This window comes from Charadrius vociferus, unplaced genomic scaffold (assembly GCF_000708025.1).
Source record: "Charadrius vociferus isolate BGI_N301 unplaced genomic scaffold, ASM70802v2 scaffold97, whole genome shotgun sequence".
Taxonomy (NCBI): Eukaryota; Metazoa; Chordata; class Aves; order Charadriiformes; family Charadriidae; genus Charadrius; species Charadrius vociferus.
In genome coordinates this window covers 2,354,087-2,378,550 of record NW_009649316.1, presented here as the reverse complement: position 1 = coordinate 2,378,550, position 24,464 = coordinate 2,354,087, and the positions used below count along the sequence as shown (strand labels likewise).

General features: G+C 39.4%; 1 protein-coding gene across 1 annotated transcript in view; it reads left to right on the top strand.

The window, feature by feature from the left end:
- The window catches only part of HECW1 (HECT, C2 and WW domain containing E3 ubiquitin protein ligase 1), a 185,124-nt gene that overhangs the window by 79,623 nt on the left and 81,037 nt on the right, over positions 1-24,464 (top strand). The window contains exons 4-6 of the mRNA XM_009889422.1: positions 697-772; positions 10,321-10,490; positions 23,618-23,760. Of these exons, the coding sequence (XP_009887724.1) occupies positions 697-772; positions 10,321-10,490; positions 23,618-23,760 (389 nt within the window). The remainder of the gene's footprint in view (positions 1-696; positions 773-10,320; positions 10,491-23,617; positions 23,761-24,464) is intronic.

Sequence of the window (24,464 nt, the reverse complement as noted above, 5' to 3'; positions counted from 1 at the left end):
CTGATTGGTGTGTCCCTGCTGATGCCCTAGACACTGGCTCAAAGACATTCTTGTTCCCCAGTTCAGATCACAGCCAGAAGGTAGCCTGATCCTTATTTGCACCACAACAGCCCACCAATAAACTTGCTGAATCAGAGACTGACATTAAAACCTAAACTGTGGAGTTCAAAGGGTCATCTATTGATTTTTTTTTTTTAATTTTATTTTTTCTTAAATTTTTTTTCTAGATGACCCACAGTGCTTATTGCTATCATAATTCACAGTTGGTTTTTGCACAGGGTGTTAGTAAGCTCTCAGAAGTCTTTCTCACATGGTGTGCAATGAACTTCCTGGAACAAGATTTTCTACACTAGTAATAAGAGGTTATAAAGGCAGGAGTTGTTTTTAGAGGTGAGAGCCACATCCCCATCCTTATGCATTACTTTTATCTCCTGTTTAATAAGCAGTTCTTTCTTGGGCAAGGAACTGCTATATTAACATTACAGTAATATTTTTGTATCATTCTGATTTCTTAAGGAAAGGCCTATAGGAAGGGATGACTTATGCTGCTAGTGGTTAAATTATTACCTGGGTAAAAACATTGTTTTGATTAATTGTCATCTAATTGAATCTGTAAAAAAGACAGTTACTAAGCAATTTGTCTGTTCAAGAGTTATTGGAGACGACTCTCTCTCACCATTATTTTTCTTCCACCAGATTTTTAAAAGCATCACCAATGAAGATTCAATCCAGGGACAAGGAAGTCGGAGACTGATAAGTTTTTCATTGTCAGGTAGGTCACTGCTGATGTGAAAGTTTTAAGCCCAGAGAGTGGGAAACTGAAATTACTACAGCCTTTCGTATGTATGTATGTATAAATTTATGCATGTTTTTTTGACATTTGCTCTAAAAGGGATACTGAGACAAAGAATTAATATCTATGATTATCGCCACACTCCTTTCAAAGAGAGTTATGTGCTGAAGTGTCTTGTTCAAGAAGAGCTTTGGGGCCGTGTTAGGTTTTCCTGTTTACAATTAAATGTTGTGGTATGTATGTGGGTCAGGAAAACAAGATCAAAGGTATGCACGTTACTTGTGGAGCAAAATGGAATTTATGACAGTTCTTTGTTTCTTGGAGAGCATGTTTCACAGTCTTGGTCTGGACACGCACCGTGGTGCACGTGCTTGTCTGTATTGCTCAACAGTGACTTGCAGACTTCTTGAGCCAGGAGACTGCTCTCAGTCCTCTAAATTTTCTGAAGAATGTTCAGCCTCATTACTTGGCATGTCACTGCAGGTTTTAAAGGCTTAATATGGTTCCTTGAAACAGCTACGGACCATTTGATCTGGCTTTGCTAACAATCTGTAAATCACTTGTGTAGAAAAAATCAGTTTGTCAAAAGAGAGTAGTTGTGAGCAAGGTTGTTCTTTTGGAGTTTTATGCTTGCTATTTGGTTTCCGTGTTTTTTAGCTCCTGAAAGACAAAGAGAAAGGTGCTGAACATGCATTACATGATTGGTTTGGCCATGATTTATTTCACGCTTCCCTCTAAGTTGTGTTAAAGTTAACTAGGACTTCTTTATCTCTTTAATATTAAGTGTGCAAGTCAGTGCTTTTCCAAATTAGGTGGCCAGTGTGGTTCTTGAGAAGTTATATATGCTATATAGCAGGTTAGACTGACATTAGATGGTGCTCTTTTAAAGCATCCCTTATTTTTGCTGGGCTGAACACTGGGCACCCACCTAGTCACATTAATTTCATAAAACCATGGTTTTAGCTCAACAGAAATAAAGAAGTAGAGTTAATATTTTTTAATGTTCTTAAGTAATCTTACACAGAAAATGTTGCCCAGAATTAGTAACATTTTTTCATTCTCTCAGATTCTTTGGCCTAGTAGATCAAGAGACGTCAAGTAATAATTTGTGAGCCTGCTAAATAATGTTGTATCAATGGGCCCTTTTGTAAACTAAACTGTTTAGTTTACAGTTTGATTCAAAGCATACAAAGACTGTGCTATGTAATACATTTGGGATATCTTCTTTTAGTGGTTCACAAGAATATATCACAAGATATAAATTTACATTTATATCACATTCATATTAACTGCGTCATCACAGCCAGGTGTTTGAAAGGCTTTGAACGCAGAATTAGTTTATCAAAAATCTTTGGTATCAAAATAGCTCAATTTTGGTCTGTCTGAAATTAACAGATTAACGTGGCACAGGGATTTATTTATTACTTTCTTACTTAGTCAACAACAATAAAAAAAAAGTTGTTGTCTCTCTCAAAGTAAAAGTACTGCTATTCCTATACCTGATATACTAGATAATAAAATGCAAATCAAGCCAGGCCTTCCAGGGGCAGTTGTCTGCATTACTATCGCAGCAGAAATCTCTCTATTGTTACGGGTCCTTTCAACTCATATAGACTTCTTCTTTTCAATATCTGTATTTTGGTATAGTGTCACCTTCAGTGTCATTACTTAAAAGTTACGTTTCCAAATTATGGTTGATTTAGTTGCAATTAAAAAAAAAAAAAAGGTGTGAGACCATTAGTCTGACTGGGGACCATTGCATTAGGCGCTGCACCAACACAGAGCCATCGTGCCCTAAGCAGTTATTCATCTAAAGAATGTGAGAGGAGCTATGCCTTCTACCATATCAATTTTTAAAAAGAAAAAATTATTAGAATGGGAGAGAAAAATCTCGAAGTAGGCCAAATCCCAAGAAATGCTGAACAACGTCAGTCCATTTCAGCTGACTTGTATTGCTTGCTCTACTGCATAGACACTCCAGTGAGACCCTATGTTTAAATGAGCTGTGCAGAAACAGTTTCCTTCTAAAAGCTGGTGACAGAGTGCTTTATTCTTTCTGTAGTTTTATTGAGTATTTGCTTGGACAAAATCCAACTGGTTTCACTGGAAGTTTTGCCTGGAAAATATTTCTGGACTGAATAAAAATGCCAAACAAAGAAAAAAGTATGAACTAATGCTTCAGGGCAAAAGGAGATCGCAAGCTTCTTGAAAATTGAAATAGCTGAGAGTTTACATTATGTCAGTAGGAGGTTTGCTTTCTTCGTATTTGCTTCTTTGGAGACTGGAAGTTGGTCCTGGGAAAGGTTAGTTCAGATTAATAGGTTCATTAGCAACACTGATTTCAAAGAAGATAATTTCCTATGATTAAGCTTCTTAATCATTTATACAATGACTGTATTATTATAGCTTTCATTATTTAAAATACCAAGAGAAACATTGTAAGCCTAATTTAGCTAGATTAAATACAGTGTTTAAGGAAAGCTCTACAGTCACTTTGCATTTACTTTCCGACATGACTTTTCTGCTGTTATCAATGAACGTCACACTTCTGATAAGGCGGCTGAAAGTGTCAGAGATCTCTCGCATGAAGCACAGAAAGAAGAAATGTGCTAAGCTCCCCAACATGTACCAGCCACTTCACTGAAGGTTCATGGTTTAGGAGCAGTATAGCGCATTCACTGAAAGCTCTTGAAACCGTTCTGTTGGCTGGTATATTTAGAAAGTGTTATCATGAGGTTTGCGTGGTATGCCTCCTAGCTATATGTTGCATCAAGTAACTTTTTTCAAGCTTTTAATATTTCACATATCTCGCATGTTTGCACACTCTTTATTTATAAGCATTCTTGTGGAACAAATGACCAGAAGATCTGAATATTTCGCAAACATTCAGGCATTTATCCTCATCACACCTGTCTGAGAAATGTTGTTAGTTATTTTTGTGTGGCTTTCGGACCAGACATTTAGGTAACATCAGTTGTCAGTTTATGGAAGTCAGAGTATAAATCACAACTGAAAGTAGTATTAGATCCACTAAGGGTCATTTTGACAGTAGAAGTTACCATGAAATGCTTGATCAGATCGCAGATATATAATGCACTTTATCATCTACCCATTTTTTGAAATCCTAGTGGCTGACTTGATAACAGGAGTTCTAGCCACTAAAATTTGGGGGTTTTTAATATTGCTGTAAACCCGCCTCTTCTTCTGTCCTCTCCAACTCAAGCTAACTTGCCCAGATATATACTTTATAAACCTGAGTTACTAATCACTCGACTTTTTCTTACTCGTCAGAGCTTGTGCGAAGGTTATGTGACTTTCTACCACCTCCAGTACACCTGTGCCTACAAAGTACTGAAGTGCTCTAGACTAACAGATTTAAAGGCCTCAAAAGGCTTTGAATTCAGCTACTCCATCATCCTGTATAACGCAGGCCACCTTGCTCCATGGTGTGGAGCTTTGTGTGAGTTTGGCTCAGATGTACCTTACAGACAAGAGTGTAGTCTGGATCGGAGGATGCCAAGAGATGGTACTTTGCTCCCATGGTTAATCACTTGCAGTGATAAAAACTCCCCCTTGCTGCGTTAAGCTGTTCACATTAGCTGTTCAGACTTCTTCTGTGTTTTCCTTCTTGATGAAGACAATTAAAAAAGTAGCCTTTCTTTCAGCCATTTTTGAATAATTAATTTCTCTATTCCTTTTCATTTATTAATGGACCTATTTTCTTCCTGGTAAATCTGCTGCCCCTTACACAAATGAGAATCCCTTTCATTTTCCCTTGTAGCATTTCCAGCTAGAAAAATTCTTTTTCTCCTCTTTTCCGCTATCTTTAATACTTTGCCTGGGAGCCCCATGTGACAGAAATGTTTATGCTTATCTGCTCCGCTTAGTCATTTTTTAAATCTCAGATGTTTAAACACCTCCTTGTGCAACTACGCTTTCTTTCTTTCTTGCATTCTTTTTAAAAAGGAAAATGGAGTCTGTATATAGATCTGTAGATTTCTGAGAGCAGAAAGAACCACTTTAATTGTGTGATTTAACCTCTTGCATATCACCAGTTGCAGCACCTCATTCGGTAGCTGATCGAGTCAGTAACCTGTTGTACATTATGTAGTATCTTTCTCAATTCCCCTGCATTATTTTGCTGTGTTGGATTTTAAGACTTCCTGTCATTACACATAACTGTTTCATTTCTAAAATTCCTTAATATTTGTTTCTTGAAATCTAATAGCAAATACAATACTTCTGTGAATCTGTGCTCGCTTTCCTTATGATAAATTTTAGCATTCTGTACCACTACATGAATCAAATTGGCATTTCCAAGCCAATGAATATTGCTATGCTCTTACTGTTGAAAGGTTGTTACACTACTAGTAGCTAAAATAATTTCTATTGCTTTAAAAGCATATAGCTGAAAGGCAGGACCTGTGTGCCTCCTGTTGAGCAGGAAGAGTTTTGCTGTTCCTTCCTTTGAAGCCAACCACTATGCCTTAGGTAGCTCAGCTCAGTATATGAACTGCTGCCCTCTAAGATAGGTCATACTTGTTCTGGTCAAGCTCTGCAAAGTGCACTCAACAAAAGAGACACTGACATATTAGCACCCTGGCAATTGTCTTGTCTTGTTGGTAGTCAACCTAGATACCAGTCATGTTCAACTGCATTTGTTCAGTGTCAGAACCCGAGCTGACAGCGCTTTGGGAATTTACGAAGGAAGACTAAAGGGAAATGTTGGAACTGTCCATTGCCATCCTAATTAGCAGCTCTCTTGTGGCGATGGATCATGAGGATGGTTTATTGTGCCTTGATATGTGAACTATCAGGATCTCAGGAAGATGACAGAATTTTTGCTTTCTGCCATTAATGAACAGGTCATAGAGAGAATACATTTCGTTTTGATATTCACCAAGCTAAATCAAGATCTAAATTGAATGTGATCTTTCCAGTGACCCTTTGGTCTTCCCAGTGTCCTGGTAATTTTGCAGTAGAATCACAGAATGGTTTGGGTTGGAAGGGACCTTAAAGATTATCTAGTTCCACCCCCCTGCTATGGGCAGGGACACCTTCCTCTAGACCAGGTTGCTCGAAGCCTCATCCAACCTGGCCTTGAACGCTTCCAGGGAAGGGACATCCACAGCTTCTCTGGGCAGCCTGTTCCAGTGTCTCACCACCTTCACACTAAAGGTTTTCTAATCTAAATCTCCCCTCTTTCAGTTTAAAACTGTTACCCCTCACTAGTTATGCTTTTAGATATGTTCTGGGCAAGTTTGGCCTAACTTAAGATACCTTCATCTTTTCAGAGTGTCAGGTGACTCCTGGGAAATATGTATCATTTCCTGGTTCTGAAAACACATGGCTGCTACGCTAAGTAAGAAAAATGGGTATTCAGTGACTTCACCATAGAATTGCTGGGGCTTAATGCTGTCTCCTGCAAGTGTTGATATAGCTAGCTGCAAGTCATTAATTGAAATCAATTGGATGGAGCTTGGAAACACAAAGGACATTAAGTACTTGTCCTTTGTTGGAAGGAATTTGCCAGCTGTATTAGAATATCACTATCATTTTCTCAAAATTAGTAGCTCCACTACTCATCAGTCTTTGACCCTTCTGCTGGTTTGTAGATTCTGTCTACTTTAGTGAAGTAAACTATGCACCATCAAGTGACTAGGTGGACTCAGTCTTCTTGGGACACATTTATAAACAGAACAGCCTGGTATATTCTTTCTAGGAAAGTTCTTCCGAAGCTGTTAGCGAAAGCTTCTCATCCCTTGGGAGAACAGTTTCTAAATTCTTTAACTAAGAACTGATAGATTGATGACCAGACCAGACTAAACGTAATTAATTCATAAACCAGACTGTTCCAGACTCTGGTTCTCGCTGTGATTCTCCGTCCTTTCCTGTCATGCTTCTACAAGCATGGGACTGGACCAGTACCTCACTATGTCTACAAGGAACTGAAATACCATCTTCACAATAGTGTTGCTGATCATTGCCATCAGAGAATCTCCTTGCTGAGCATGGCAGAATGTGACTCGCAAACCCAAATCATACCTCTCCCATGACCTTAGTCACTTGTGTTGAGGCAAAAATCAAACATGGTAAAACACAGATCTGTTTGAGCTGTGTCTGTCAGAATTGATATCCCCACCTGGTTCCATGTTTTGCCAATAAATACATGCTAGTTTCCAGATTGCCACAAAAATACAGTCTCCATCACTGTCCAGTCAGTGGACTATCGGTGCCTCAAAGTTCGTGATGCTGCATGGAAAATGGATTTGCAGAATGATCCTTTACAAGGCAGACAAGCAGGTCTGTTGCCCACCTTCGAGATGGTGGCTGCATGCGTGGAAGTGACCTAGAGAAAAGCTTCCTTAGGTCTCATCCAGACACCCAGAGATCAGCATATATGGAAAGGAAGCCCTGAGATTGGAACAAATTCATAATTCACCTGGGGGCAGCAGCAGTTGGTATAAGCCATTTTTCTCAAATGAAGTGAGCGTAGCTGGATTAGGATGCATGTACTTGCAATTGCTGAAAGTCTACAGCAGTGAAAGAGGCTGTGGTTGCCGTGTCTGCACCTGGATTCCTTTCTCCTGTCATCTGTCACGAGAGATGGCCTGACATTATTAAACTGATAGATGTATATAACCTCTTTCATGCTAAATGTGAGTTATGAGTAAATGGGAAACTGACATATGTTATATTAATAACTTTTTTAAAGAAACTGGATGAAAACACACCTTTGCAAACCATAGATGAGTTATCTTGGTAGTATATCCTTGTATGTCTCCAAGAAATACACTGTAAAACTACAGTGTACAGCAAGACACATCCAAGCCTTCTGGAATTTATTGGTTTTGCCAAAGATTTGAATTCAGTTAACCTTAAACTATCACTTAAATATTTAGTATTTTCAGAAGCTTTTTCTGAAGACAATACAGCTAAGAGAGAAACGTTTTCATTCGGGGAAGCAGAATAGCTGAGATTCTTCTGTTGAGATGTTGCCCAGCAGTGGTAAGAGAGTACCTGAGCCATCGGTTACAACAAGTTACAGCATCCATAGGTTTCACTTCAAATTAAATGGACTACTTCTGGATATCTGCAGATGCCCGTGTAGCTTTCTTTAGAGCTTTTGTATTTTTGATGTTGTTTTTCACAGTGTTGGGAATTTGTGGTGAGATATGGAAGTATAACTGGGATATCTGTCCTTGAGAAAGCTATTTCTGCTATCCCAGCGCATACTTTGGACATTAAAAATTGAAGTTTCTAACTGAAGTTTTTGCAAAAATTGTTGTATTATGCAATTTAAGCATGAAAATGAGACAAATAAAGTTTCCTGTTGTGTGCTTAGCTAAATTATTTTTTCTCATCTAAATACAAAAATTGGGCTATTAACTAAGGTTAGAAGTACCTTCACCTTCATGACTGTGCTTAATTCCCATAAATGGAAAGAGGCTGGTAGGTCATCATAACATGTATGTTCTTCATGATATATAATATGTAAGTATATATAATTGAGTGATAGTTATTTTCTTTGTGTCTATCAATAGACCATTTCTTTGCACAGTGGTACCCAAAGATAGTGCGGTCTCTCTTTGAGGGGAAAAAAACACCAGAAACTTATACAGCAATAAATATTTCAGTTTCAGAATCTTTTGAGGAGACATCAGAGAGAAAAAAAAAAAATAAGATCCCAGACGTCTTTCTCTCCTCGTACGTTAGCAGCCTGACACTATTACGCTGCTATGCCTTGTCATTCATAGTGCTTTTGCAATCTTGCTTTCTATTTCTGGAATGTATTTCTGACTGTACAACTTCCAAGGCAAAAGAGTTTGCCATATAGGATTTCAGCAAGGCTGATAGGATGATACATGTGCTGGTGTTACACAGAGAATGTACACTCAAGAAAAAAAAAAAAAAAATCAGTGTTAATCAGTTTGAACCAGATAATTTTCTTTGTGTAATACTGTTGCTAGGACCATTGCAGTACATACTGTCGGCAAAGTACTTTAATATAGGCTATCAGTAGTGATATCCCCTATTTTTTGTTGATTGTTAGAGAATGTTGCAAGAATGAGGTTCTTAAAAAACAGTCTTTTTCAGGACCATCTGTCCAACAGCTTTGGAATATCTGCAACATGAATTGTGTGGTGGAATAGATGATTAAAACCAACCAGAACAAAACCGGTTCTTTTCAACTTGCACGTTTTATTGTGTTGGCTATTACCATATGTTAAGGAAGCAAAATACAACTGGGTGAATTTTATCCCTGTTCTTGATATAGCTGTTTTCCGGAAAAAATGCTGATACTGGTGTGGAAAGTCTATGATTTTCAGATTCATCCAAAATATCTGTCTGGAGGGGTTTAAATGGTCTCCCACAATCTGCCAGAATAATTGGGTTTTTAATAGGAAGAGAATGAAAAGACTATGAAAATTACTGTTTTCAAAACCTGCCTAAAAAAAGAAAAAAAAAAAAGGGGGGGGTGTTTAAATTGAATGTGTAAGTGTGCATTGCAGCAGTTTTGAAAACTATCTTGACTAATACTTTGTACGTGTTCCATACAGCAAGGGGAAGTAGCCAGAATGCAGTTCATTGCTTTATAGCCCTATGTGAAATAAGGCTTTAAACAGAGGGGGAGAATCTCCACGCAAAAGTAGTGGAAAATAAATTAGCTACTGAACTCACTCATAGCAATAAGTGCTTGTATTTTCCAAAGAAAGCTTAGAAAGACATCTGGAAAGAGAAAAGGCCAGAGGGTTTAGTTTGTAGCTGTTGAGCCAAAATTAATGATACACCTGTAGATTGGTTTGCATTTCATTGGCTTCACAGGGACAAATTGTAATGGACTTTGTGTCTTTCTTCAGAACATTATGAGTAAATTTTGAAATAAATGCTTGGGGATTTTTTTGTCTGCATGACTCATGTTACTCTCCTTGGGAGCTCTGCAGCTAGAAAAGCCCTGCTTAAAATTTGGACGTTGTATACAAGGGGTTTGCTAAGTTACTACAGGTAAAGTTAACCCATGCAGGGAAGAAAATGTTTTCCAGTGAAAAAAATGTAAATGACTTCTCATGTAGAAAAAGTGGTCTAAAAGGTAAGATTCATAGAAAGAGAAAATTGATACCTAGGAGATGTGATATATGTTGGGTACCAAATGCCGTGTTTATGTGATTAAATTAATGGATCCCTTTTTCAGAGTAGTCCTGCCTCTGGAGTCAGGCTGAGCAAGTGCTTAGATCTTTAGAAAACCAGCAGATCACTTTAAGTTGAATAAATATTGATTTAGAAGCCAGATTACTCTGCACAATCAGGTTGTAAAGTTGGAAATTTCATTATGTAATCATTCGTAAATCCTAAATCACAAGATTCTTATGGTTTGACTTTAGATTACCTAACAAGAAACACAGTGAGTTTTTTCATATTCCTGCCGTACTATTTGAATTCCTTACCAGTTTCCCAAATGCTTCTCCTGACATCCCAGAGAGCTACCTAGAATGTGAAAAATAATTGTGTTATTTACGTTCTTTCAGATTTCCAGGCTTTTGGTCTGAAGAAAGGAATGTTCTTCAATCCAGATCCTTATCTGAAGATTTCCATCCAGCCTGGAAAACACAGCATCTTCCCAGCACTTCCTCATCACGGACAGGAGAAGAGATCTAAGATCATGTGTAATACTGTTAACCCAATCTGGCAAGGAGAGGTAAGCAGTTTGAGTGTTGAGCTGAGACTTTTCTTAAAACATGGAAATTACTCTAGCAGTATCCCTCCTTTTTTTTTTTTTCCTCTTTCTTTGTGTTTATGGGGTTTTTTTATTCCTTTCTTGGCTAAGTAGTTGTTGACCTAACTGTACTTGATGTGTTTCATGACTGCTTGTCTTAATGCAAAAGGCTTCGTTAGCTGCAAAGGTGAATGGTACGTTAAAACTTTCAATATGGGTTGCACTTGGTGTATGTAATTTATGACACTGTTAATTACTGAAGGCAAGCATAACCCAGAATTGAAAAATAAGCTTGAACAATGTGAAAGGCTGCTGCTAGACTGTCATGGTGTTCTTCCACAGAGAGCAGACATTATATACAGCAGAACAAGTACAGCGTGCAAATAAAAAGCATCTATATGATTGAAAACTGTCAGTGGCAATATAAATTAAAGGCAACTTTGGCACATTTGCCCATCACCTTGAAGAAATACTCTCCAGTATGCTGCTTCTTGTTGGAAGGGCTTAGTTGGTATTAATGAGATCTGAGAGTTCAATTGCTGCCTGCTGTTTTTAAATTACAGGCGAAATGGTAACAGACAGCAAAGAATAAGGAATCTCTTTGGAATTAAAGGAGCCTGACATAATGGGTGTGATTTGCTGCCGTTCCCTGTCAGACAAATATCCCCACTGCAGGAAAGAGTAAAAGTAATAAATAAATAAATAGGCTAAATAGATCTTATCAAATTAAAATGCAAATTGTAAAGTAGTTTAGGGATAATTAGGTCAAACTGTATAGACATGAAAGTGTGAGTGGGGAAAAAAGACAGCAGAAATGTCACTGAATTCTCCTACCTGGAGGAGCACGGTCAAGAAACTAGGTACCGCATCAAGTTATATGACAGGTGAGTCTACAGGGGGAAGGTTATATGGCAGGGGCATGGGGTGATGACCTTGAAACTAGTCTGAAAAAAATGCCTAACAGGACTCAATTAAGTGGAAGACCCTGTCGTGAGACATCCACCAACCCATAACTTCTCTGTGGCTCCAAGCATCAGATGTATCTGGCTGAGGGGTTGCGGGTCAAGCTGAGGAGCTGGAACTGACATGGAAGATCAGGGAGTTGGCAGAGATCTTTCAGTAAAGTGCATAAGACACAGGCCTAGAAGCAGGCAAGCATGAAGGAGAAACTCACTGTATGTGTGTCCCACTCGGTACGTGTGATTGTGGGAGCTGGCAGCAAGTGTGGATGCCAGGAGTTGACACTCAAAGGAGGACCCAGGATATGGCTGTGGTCCCACTGTTCTCTATCAGCCGGAATTAACTGCTGAGGTAGCACACAGGCTGTCCTTATCCAAAGAGGGATGTAGCAGCTGTGCTGATGGAGGCTGAAAATAGGCTTTTTAGAAGCACTCAATACTGGTCAAAAGTCTTTTGACTAAGGCAACCCCCAGCCAATGTAATTTGTTCTCACTTCAAGGTCCTTTTTGCACTGCTAGAGGATAAAATAACCAAAGAATGTGGCCCTGATAAAATGTCAAGGGTGCCTTCTCCTCAGGCCATGCAGGATGGCTGAGTTTGCAGGCTGCCATTTCTTTTCCAGTGGAGTCTGGCAGCAAGAAAAGGAAAAACAATGAAATGGCCTAATTACGGACACCAGAAAGCAGAAGAGCGCAGCTGGCTTCCAGCTTCTCTGTTCAGCCCCCTGGTTTTTATGATTGCGTGCAAGCACACTGCTTCTCCCTTTCTGTTGTTAGCCTGTTAGTGGCTAAGGAGTCTAAAACAGCTGAGCTGTCATTCAGCGTGTTCTCCCTCTGCATTCTCTTCAGCTGATATTGAGATGTTTAACTTCATGCATTTGTGTTGCAGTCTATGCACATCAGCTTGTCTGAAGTCTTTGTTTTGTTACTGAAACCCCACATTGGTTTCTATTGCACAGAAGACCCTAGGCCTGATTTTCTTCAACTTTGTCCCTTTATGGGACAAGGGGAAAAGGAATACTGCAAACTGTTGCTGAATTGTGGTGGTAGCCATTCTTCTGTCCACCCTTTTCATTGATGGATGTGAATATATGAAGAGAAAAGTATTGAGGAATCATAGCCATTTCATGGAATGGATCAGTCACTAGTTGTTTTCCCCCCAAAATATTTCAATCAATATATTGTTTCAGAAGGATGATTCTTTCCTAAGGTTCTCTGTCACTACATGTAAATAAAAGCCAGATGTTTGTTGTTTTGTCAGGTTTTTTTTTTCTCAGTTGAATGACATACCTAACTTGTTTTGGCTGCTAAACTTGAAAAAATCTGGAATAGGGAAATAAAACTATAGAAATAACTGCAGACTGGGATCTGTATATGTTCTTGATTACCCTTGAGCAAATTCAGAAGTGAAAGAGCTGACTCAGTTTTGTTTGGCCTCAACGCCAAAAGAAAGTTGTACAAACTGAGAGATTATTCATTTACTTATATTTATTCATTGTGGTGTTCGCGCTCATATACTTACCAGGTTGCTCTATGTGCATAGTAACCACTTGCATTACATGACCACTCTGGGAGCACCGTGATGAATCAGGCGATTTTTCATCTGTGTCATGTAATATTGATGATCATCTTCATTTCACAGGCCATTCAAATACTGTTCAGCATGAGTTACCCTGAGTTAGAGCTATTCTTCCGTTGCTCTGTTTTGCGGTACTTTGTACAAGACGACATAAGGAAATGGAAATTTCTTACTAAGAGAGAAGAGTAGCATGTAACATTTTGACACTTGCGGCAGGGCTCTGCGTGAAGTGCGAGCCTCACACTGAGAATTGTTCACTGAGACAGGTGGTATGTTCTGCTGGTAGAAAGGGGTCGTTCTGTGATATTTCTGTGTGTTTTCACATGCTTACAGAAGCGTAAGATCAGATTCTGCTAAGCCAAAGTGCAGAATGTTGCTGTGTGTAGTAATGCCAAATGGTAAGTACTTTGGGGGAGATCCGGACTAGCTACTGATGGTGCTGAGGCCTCTACAGGGTTGATGAGGAGAAGTAAGCAGCTGCAGAAAATAAAAATAGTAACAAGTGCCTTCAGGCAGGGAACTTGTTGCAGAATCAGGGTTAATGGTCCTGCCCGTTTTCTTACTCCTGGCTATACTTTCAAACTGGTGCATTCTTCAGCCGCATCTGTACTGTTAGATGAAATAGGTGGGCTGCTGGGAACCACGTGCCACGGGACAGCTTGACTGTAAACCCCTAGCTTAAGCAGGCATTGCACTGGCGGTCCACACATTTGCAAGAGCATAGTGGGTGAGTAGTCCTGTCGTGCTGATTTGAAGGTAAAATGCAAAGGAAATCTCAGAAGGAAGTGCCCACTTTCCAAATCTTCTGTACATCTAGTAGAATTGAGAAGGGTGAGTGTTGATCGTATCTCTTCTAATATTGCTGGCAGAAAAATAATGATACCATTCTCCTATTGTTTCATATTGAGACAATGTATCTACTGTCACATTCTTTGGAAAAAGCTTCTTTAAGATTTGATTTGTCAGCATGGAGTAAAGTTCAGATGAGCAATAGGGATGGTTGGAAATCATAAACAACAAAGTGAAGTGGTTTAAGAAGTATTTCACATACCTCCAGCTGGTTAGCAAATTCTCTTGAGGGTTTTGCAGATAAAGTACTTCAGGCCACTGGACTTTCCCTTAAACATATTTATGGTATTTCTTTCTTAACTGTGGCAGTTTGAGCTAACTGCTGCTTCAGTTTGTGTTCATTTACTAGTGAGTGGAGAGAGAGCCTCAAGGAACGGCAGCAAGATGACTACAAAAATCGGCTGTTGCAACCATTCAGCATATTTAAAGTAGTAGGAAGTGTCATCTGTTAAATGATGCATTGAATTTCAACTCTAATAATTCTAGCTCTGGAAGAGTAGAATGCCTTAAAGTGGGAGCCCCAGTACTAGGATAAAAACCATCTCAGCTCCTTGCAGCTTCGCTGTTTGTTTCTTTGCCTTAGTCTTTACAAATATTGTTAAATTATAGCTGAGGTATAAAACAGTGTTTTAGGTGGCTGCTTTATCACTCTGAAGATAGCTGCATTTCACTGGTGAATTAATTGATGCGTATAAGCGGAGGTGTTCAGTACTCTGTTGCAAGAGCACTTAACAAATAGTAGTTAATGTGTCAGATCTGATAAACAGAATTACAGTATTTTCACATGTGTAACTTGTACTCTCTGCACCTCTGATAACCCACAACCTTTCAAAAATACTGCACTTGAATAAATTCTCACGAAATCTGTCTCTTCAGATTACCAACACAAAATCAGAAGGAAACAGTCAGGGGCTCAAACGCCAGAGGGCAGTGGTTTGGGGGGAGAGGGCTTCTGTAGTGCAGACCGTCATCAGTGACAGGAACGTTGGGTTTGGATGCTGCCTGCAAGAATGTCAAGGTGACACAAATGCAGCTGACTGAGTGCTGGTTTGTAACTTTCCTTTGATGCTTTTCTTATGATGCAGATTTATCACTCGGGCACTGATGCTGTGATCATGAATGCAGGACTGTTGTATGATGGGCCATCCAGCAGTACTGGGATTAAAAGATGCTTTATCAAAGTAGCAAGATCATGCCATATGGGGTTTGTGTTAGCTCTTTGCTTCTCTTGAGGCTTTATGATGGCTGGGTACTACCTGATGTAGCTCAAACCTAGAGTGATGCAAGCAGGGGACGCTTGTTCAAAGATGGATCTTTCCAGAACCGAGTTAAACCATTAACGATGCTTTAATATATTTGAATCAACACTATGAATTTAAATGAAAGCAGGTTATGTTTGATCTGATTTTGGTCTAATATTCAGAGCACTAGATGCTGACAGTCCTACCGTGGCCTCACAGAATCATTGCATGATTTCACCAGTTGTCCAAAATGAAGAAATCAACAGCAGTGTCACGCTGATTGAACTATTTATTGTTTAAATTAGATAACCTTTCCCTCTGCTTCTACTGTCAGATACAAAAGAATCTGCGGCAGAAACTTGGAGGCCTTTACACCTAAGTGTAAGTCCAATGTAGGCGCAGTGAAATCCAGATTCTGAAATTAGTATGAGTTTTGCCAAAGGTGTCATTGGGACTGAGTAAAGCCTTGTCAGTGGTAGCTTCATTATATAACATTTCTGGACATATGGCCTGCTGAAGTGTAAAACATAGTTTGACCACACAAAAAAGCTGTGATTTTATAGCTGCAGTTTTTTGAATATCTGGTGATGACTGAAGTGTGAAAGCCCAAGACAACTTCACTGTCTTCAGGAATGAGTTATGGTGTGGAAAAAATTGTCTAGAATTTTTTAAAATATGTTATTTTTCTAGAAATGCATTTTGGTTGCAACTTCTGTATCTAGAATACTATCAGGCTTGCTAGTCTTGTATATTAGTGCTCATGAGAGTCCTCAAATATTTTCAGTCTATGCCGTGCTAATAAATTTTAGGCAATATGTGAGAGATGAAGAAAAACCCTGACTCCTTAAGCAGTGTTTGCACTTGATTTATCCAGAAGTTCTTTTAAATTCCTAATGTCTTAGGGCTGAAATTTGCCATTAGTAAAATAAGAAACATCTTGCAAAACTATCTAAGCCATCAGAGAGAATTCATGATAAGCCTATTAACTAGTAACTCTGAATGTTGTGGAATATGAAACAGATGGAAAGTACTCTTTTTATTCCTTGTTTCCAATACAGAGAGGTAGCGAATCTGAGGGAGAAATCTAGGAAGCCAACTTGCTGAAGGCCCTATCCAACTTTGAAGGAGTTCAGTAGACAGGATTGAATCATATCTTAGAACAGCAACCCATATTTATGTGCACCCCTTTAACTGTCAGGGGAAAAACCCCACCACGTTGTGGCATGCTAGAATAAGGTACCACATTGGATCTGGCACCCTGCTGTCACTGCTGAATTCCAGGACTCTCTCCGAGTACGTGTAGGCATGTCCCAGCGTTTGGCAGCAGTGGAGCTCTGTGCTTTACACTACTGACCCTGCAGTATTTTGTACTGTCATTGAGGAGTGCTGTACTAGGTTTAAGAAACTGGAATTCCCCACGAGCTTATCTGATTGTTCATGTGAGTAGTGTTATATGGGACCGTAGCGATATGTAGAGGAAGTTTTTGAATGGGGAGCAGGATAATACAGATGGATGGTGGCGAGTGCATTAAGAGTGTAATTGTTTCACTGGAGTATTTGAAATGAAAAACCCACTAATGAAATATTCAGCTGAAAGTCTAAATCTGTCTTCATCCATCAAATGTAATTTACAGCCTTTTAAGATTTACTTCTGCTCGTATCATCCCTGTGGCACAATGGATATTGCAAATAAAGTTTCTTTTAAATTATATTGCTTATTCAACTTCAAATGAAAAGCCCAATTCTTCCTGTCACCAATGTATTAATTTACCTACCTTTCACCAGTTATTGTTTTGACTATTTTTAAAGAACTTGACTTTCACTTAACTTGTCTAATTAGTGCCGATGGGCACGTTCTGTTCATTTCAACAGCTTCCTTGAAAGCGTTATTGAAAGCTGATCACTGTGATCTATCCATATTCAGGCATGCAAATAATATTGATAAAAATAAAATATGGGAATTAATCATCATTAGTTGGATTTCTATGAAAACTATTCTCAAGCTCTGGAAATTGTTCTGTTATTTTATAAACGGATACAGATGTATTCTGCCAGGTCAGCATTAGCATATGCTCCATTCTTTACCATATGTAAGTCATGCATTAAACCCCCACAAGATCTGTTCACATTAAGAAAATTAATAATCTGTGCCTGTGAAACCATTGTTGGGTCTGGAAGCAAATAAACAGTAACCTACTTTTCGGTGCCTGAAACTCCTTCAGTGGTGTTTACTACAGTGTTTTCAGATCTTTCTTGAAGATGGAAGCAATAATGTAAAATCAGATTTATATTTAGGTCATCAAGATGGTGTGAAAGTATGAATGTGCCGGCTGATCCTAAGTAGCTTTGATTCTGATTTGTGTCTCTGCAAGTGAATGTGCTGGAGGTAGCTGTGCGAAATCTGTGTAAATGAGAGGAGAATCCTAGTGACTTACTACTGAACAGACACAGAACTAATGATAGACTGCTTAGCAAAAGAAGACGTAGTATGTTGATGTGGTGTTCTCCCTCGTGTCACTTTTGCGCTTCCCACTCTTCCCCTTCTCTGTATTTCTATGGAAATAATTAATTAATTAATTAAATTTTGGTGCCTGAGAAAATATCAACTAAAGCTTTTCCTTTGGCTGGGTGCATTTTAAGGTTGTGCCTGGTACAGAGTGTCCAGTGTCTAATATGATGAGCTATAATGCTGCAGCTTTTCTCTTAGTGAGGAATTGATAGGGTCTTTGTCTCCTATCCTACTGCCTCTTTTCGTTAAACAGGTAGGAACAAAGCAATCACTCGATCTCCTGCCACTCTTAACAAGTGGGGCAGGCTAAATAGCTAAAGAGGTGAGGAAAGTAGAGAGACATAATGGCTTTGCTTCTAGAGCAAGTCTGTTTCCTCCTAGCCATCATAATTCCAGAGGGATGCAAGAACATCCTAAGAAAGAAAGTAACTGAAGAAGACACTGAGAAAATAATGCAAATACTACCTTGTTCTGTAGATCATGGTTCTTAATGATTCAATGGGTCCATCTACAATAGTATTTTTGTTCTGTTCAAGAGAGCAGTTTCAAAACAAGTCGCCCGATCTCCCCACTAAAGACACCGCTTGGCAGTCTTAAGGTGCATGAACTGAATTACTGTCAGCAGAAAGTAAGCCAAGAGATGTGGTTCAGGAGCGTACTGAACACTTTGCAGATGATAATTGGAGTTCAATTCAGGGCACCAGCCTGGAGTTACTTCATGGTAAAACCCTTGCAACATGTCTGGATGTGGTAATCAGGTGCACAGCAGCAGCTGCTTCACTCTCCACATCTGCTCCTATTGTACCACACATCTTCGTAATGCAGACATGGCCGATGTATTCCAGGGATCAGGAAGCATCAGTCTCCACAAGGCCTTCTTACTGCTGCTCATGACATGTGCTATTTTTTTCCCAATATATGTGGGATCTGCAGTCATTCCTTATGTACAGACTTTCTGCGCACAGCTTCCTTTTAGGAATACACCTGACAGACAACCATTTCTTGTGACAGTCCTAATATGTTTCTAGAGGAAAACAGAAAGGTCTTCTACTCCTCTTGAGCTCAGCACTCAGAACTTCACTGCACTCTCTTCCAGAGCCCCTAACTCTGGGGGTTTTCCAGTCTGGGATTCTTCCAGACCAGACACAGGGGCATCTTGTTGACCACCTCAACCTTCCAGTGGTGTTCCTTACTGTGAGGGTGCCTGTGATCTCCAGTCATCTACATCTAACCTATAAAGAGGAGCCCGCTCATCCCTAGCCAATAAAGATCAGACAAGGACACAGCTGATACACTACATGGACAAGATGGGATCTGAGACTGTTTCTAGGGCGAGGCACCCTGTGCGAAACAGGTTGTTCCTAATGGTAATTTCTTGGCAGTTTTGTTGATGCAATCTGCCATGTCCTCTGTGGAGCATGCTGTGCCATGTCTCAAGTTCTAAGAGTCATTTTGTACGAAGCAATAGTTGATGTGATATGCAGGGTAATGCACTGTGGCTAACGCAACATTATAGGTGATTACTGGTTTGGGCTAATCAGAGAATAGAGATTTAACTTCTTGTTTGTTATCCATTCATCCACTGACTACTGTATATCAACTGTAAATTTTGGGTTTTACTTGAATTTTGGTTAGGGAGCAAGTGAAAACATCAAGTTCTAGCCATCACTTACAATTTTTGTGGATTGTTCTTCCCAAGTGTTCTCCTGTTATCCAGGTAAATACATAATCAGTCCTTAGACAAAGTCTTTTCCTTGGGTGGGGCTTTATCCTTGAAACTATAGTTGGTTTGGTAAATGAGTTTGGACCTGTGTTGAAATCCATGACTTCCTTTGAGAGTTTTTGGTATCAAAGTACAAAGAAAGCCTCAGACGAAGTCAAAAACCATGTCCATGCAGCCGTTGTCAAGTTTGGTGGACCTCTGGACAGCTGGAGAGGCTAAACCTTTTGAAAAGGTTGTCAGAACATCAGAATTTAAAAACTGCCAGAAATTATATTTTCACTTTGTTCTTCAACTGTGGTAAAAAAAGCCCATTTATGTAAACTTCAGTACACCCTTCTACAGTTAGTCTCAGTGTAAACTTTAGCTTTGTGTCTTTGGATTCCAGCAGGTTCCATGAAGTTCTTGACCAGTCTTACAGAGTTTGCACTAATGGCTGTGATTCAAGGAGCATAAATTTTTGTGGAAAAAACCCAACCAAAGAACAAGCCCACAAAATGAGCTGTGGCCCCAGTGAAAGTATGCAGCTTAAAGATTGCTGTCTTAGATTGTGAAAGAAAATGCACAGTAGCCAATGCCAGCTGCAAAACAAAAGAATCTGGCTTCAAGGAGTCACTGTCAGAACAAATCAGAAGGGTTTTTTTTAAATAATATATTTGGGGTCATTGTACTAAAATTTCTGTTCTTGTTTTTCTCTGTAACCATGAACGTCATACTTCTTAACGTGAAAGCTTAATTTCTGAATTAATTCTGTAACACTGAGAGTTGTGATAATAAGGAAAGTTCCAAATAACGGAAGACTTAAAGTACAAATTGTAGTAGTAACATCAAAAAATGGCAGCAGACTTATTCTTAAAATGCAGCACTTCTGCTTATCAGTGGTGTAGTTTGTGGGCACGTGTAAGAAGCCACATCAAACTTCCGTCATCCTGAAGAGAGCTGATTTTTATTTCTGTTGTGATCTTATAGCCTCCTTTTCTCTCCCCTCCTTGGGATGAATTATTAATCACAACATCACTGAGTATGAACCCAAGGGTACTGCAAAATTTATAATCAGTGTCTTTTTTTTATTTTATTTTTTAACTTAGATGTGAAGCTTGCACTGTCGTTTTCACAAACTGGGCATTGCTGTGTGACAGTTAGCAAATATTAGGCAAGGAAATGTAATTTATTCCAGCAGTAATATATTACTACTGTGTTATGTTAGTTATGTTGGAGAAGACCATGAAACTCAGGGTCCTTTCTCTTCCAGATAGATAGGTTAGTAAGGGCTGAGGCTTTGAACAGTGTAAATGCAGCCGATGCCTTGTAGCTAAGGTACAGGGGCTGGCACTTGTCAGGAAAGAAGGTGGAGGTAGAGAGGGAAACTAGGATTTGATGGTGATTTGCTTCCACATCCAAAGAAGACAGTCCCATCTTTAAATATCACAAGAACCTAGATGTTTTCAAAAGTGATTGGTGATTTTTGAAAATTAATTTATAATTTTTTGAGTTCTCAAACCTAGGTGTTTTCCTGGGATCCATTTTTTTCAACGAACCAAAAGTGGTTGGTCTTTTCAGTGTGGATGACCTGAGCCTGAGGCATCCACCGTCAGGGATTGCCTTAGAAAAATCTTGCTCATTAAGGATTAAACTAGATGAGAGCAACAGCAGGAGCAATGCTTAGATTATGGAAAACTGAATGATGTAAAATTATCACTACTTTACAAGCTGTCTCCAAACCCATTTCACTGAGTTCACTTTTGATCTCAAACTGCAGTTGTTTCCAAATGGCAAAACCTTTGAGCTCTGACACAGGACATTTCTGGTCTTAAAGGCTTGATTGTATTTCCAAGATGCTGCTGTTTTTACATGTCAGAACACTCTCCTAGCAGAAGCATTTGGCAACTGTGACCATAGACCAGGGGCTGGTCCCAGGGCAGTCTCGTATATCCCCAAATGCAATGTGGTTGGCAGGTGATGAAATCAGAACACAATTTGATTTTACATCGTTGGCAGGGGGTGAAATCAGAACACAATTTGATTTTACATCATTATTCCTGCATTTGTACATCTGAGAGGCCCTGCTGTTCAAAGAAAAAAAGGAAATTTCCTTTGGTTGATTCCAGCACACCTTGTTCCGTGCATCCATGCCCTCTGCTCAGGTGCTGATAATTGCTCTGGAAAACACCAATGTGTTTCTTGTGCAAGAAAGGCGTTGTCAGGCTCGGTTCCACCTGATTATATGGAAACAAATGTCCATGCAGATTCTGATTTGTTTCAGAGTTGTACCACAAGACAAAATATTAATAACATATGAAGGTGCAGATCATTAACCTATGTTCTACTTTCCACGTAGGAATAGTTCAGTCTCTACCTGTGTGTGTGCATGCTCTACCCCACGGAGACTTTTTTACAATATAGGTATCAACAGCATAACAATGGAGAATTCATTAAATGGCAAATTGCTGTACATTACAATAATCTCATTCAGTTAAAAGTTAATTCCCTTCTTCTGCTTTCCTTGTATGAGGAAAAGTGTCATGAAGCGGCAATTACCCAAGGTTTTTAGCAGATGAAACAATAATGGCAGTACAACTTATTTTTATAGTGCAACTTTCAATATACATGTGGAATTAATGTTCTCCCCTTTGTTATGTTTAGCTTCTTTAGTAACCTGTTGCAGAGATGTAGGAGAAAATGAGAAGAAAATAATGCTTTAGCTGTTACTTGAGTTGTATTTCTCTGATTATTTGCCTATTGCAAGGGCCTGATTAACAGAATATCCCACTCACGTTGGTTTCACTTGAAGCTGTTTGAACTAAGCATTTCTGAAAATTAGATCATGATTCAATAGAGCAAGCAATTTAGGGCTTAACTCCAGGCCTCGATTACCCAGAGCATGATTCTGTTGTGAAGATTGTTTTTGGCAGCGGGAAAGCTAGAAAATCCTTCCATCCATCTCAATATTCACTTACTACAGAAGTTGTCTTCCAGTTCAATACTGACCTTTCAGTTAGGTGAACAGCAGTCTTAACAGTTTTTCCACTATGGCGCACCACAGCCAAGATGTGCTTTTTTTGATTGATGATATTGTAGTAGTATCAGATCTGTTTGGAAAAAGGATTCAGTCACCTGTGTCACCAGCTCCCAGTCTGCACTGAATTTAGCCAATCTAGGAGCAAGCAAGGCCAAGTTATCCAATAAGTTTGCTATTCACTATTATTCCTAAATAGAGATTCGCTTTCCCTATGGGGAGATGCCGATATCTCCAGGCACCCTATTGCTCCCATGCTTGGAAAGTGTACACGTGGACTTCCTTACTCCTACAACCTCAAATATCACCCTCCTTGTTCCTGCCTCCAGTTTGCATGCACACAATCTCTAAAAGCTTATTGAAACGTTAATTAAAAATAAAAAATACATGCTCTTGAAATCAGATCAGCTGAGGCGGTGGTCTCATGTTTTAAAGCACTTGGTGGCAACAGTAGTTTTAGATGGTATCATTCCGGTCTTCCCCAGTATCGCTTGTTCTGGTAGCCTGTGCCGTGGCTTACCTGCTGGTCTAGCTCTCTGTGGGATCGTGCTGTGGACCAGGTTAGGAGATTGATCCAAACAGTCTATTCAGACTTTTTCCTTTTTAAGTAGGGGCAGGGATGAGCAAGAGAGGGAGAGATTTCAAGATGTATCTGAAAACTCTGCTCGTGTATCCTTCACATCACTAGATCCTCACTTCTCAATAGCTGAGGTTTGCCTCACAGCTGAAATACCACAAATAGCTGGTCAAATGCAAAGAGGACTAATTGCACTTGGAGAGAAATGCTGACCAAACATCTCTCCGGACTGCCAGTCAGTTGTACTTACACACAGCTATTTAAAGATTTTAGAACTTGGTGGGAGTGAACATAATCTGTGCAATTATGTTTAGATCCATAATCATTGCTAGGTCAGAGTTCATTACATTTCTGTAGGTCTATTGTCCTTACCAGTGGCGAGCCTTGTTTAAAGCGTTCGGATGCTACCATGACGTGAATAAATGAAATTCCTGCATTCCCCAAGCCTGATTCTGCAACATTACACAGTACCTGTAGGGTGTTTTCACCTGCCTGCTTTGAGGCCAAGCTCTTTTTATTTGCAGGCCTATAGGAGTCCATGGACTATTTCTGTCCTGTGAAAAATCCAGAGACTTGCAGAAGCTGATAAGCCGCTAGCAGCTGTGCATTGTTGTGGCCTGGCCAACAGCTTCATCTTCTGTGCTCTTCCTTTATTGCAGCAATTCAGCTTTGTCTCCCTGCCTACGGATGTCCTGGAAATAGAAGTTAAAGACAAATTTGCAAAGAGCCGACCGATCATCAAGCGTTTCCTGGGAAAACTCTCTATGCCGGTTCAGCGCCTCTTGGAAAGACATGCCATAGGGTAAATTCACTGCTTATGCTACTTTCTGTTGTTTAATGAGTGTGTTGCTGTTTTGAAGTCCCTGGTGATATATCATTATAGTGATATAATGATATTGAGGGGAGTTATTAAACTGACAATTGTCTGATGAATGATATTGGTCTTAATTAGAATTTATAGGACTAAAGGACAGATGGAGAATTTGCTCTGTAACATTATCTATCTATTGCATTTTGAAAAGTGAGAACTGGTATTCAGGAAGGAAAACTGGTTTTTGTATCATGGCTGCGAATCTGGAGAGTGCAATATTTTCAATTTTAATATTCTTTTAATGTTATCAACAGGCTGTTTTTCATGTTTCAGGGAATTACCTATGGGCTAAAATCATGCCAGATCTGTTCCTTCTCCCTTTAATTTCTGGACAGTGGAAATATTATACAAAAATATATGTGGCATGTTGTAACTAAATCTTTCTGACCCTACCCTGCTGCCAAGGAATAACCAGTTCCCTTGAGCTCACCAGCGCTGCCCTGCTTCCCCTTTGCGTGAAAGTCCTGGGAAGGTGTATGTTGTCAAAGTAACACAAATCAACTTGAGGAAGATGTGTAGTACTCAGACAAAGCGAAAAAGTTGTCTCTAAACTTTAATGTTCGGACTTTGAGGAACAGGGAGAGAAAGAGGTATCTCCTGAGGAGAACATACGCAGTGCAGTTTCCAAGAAGGCA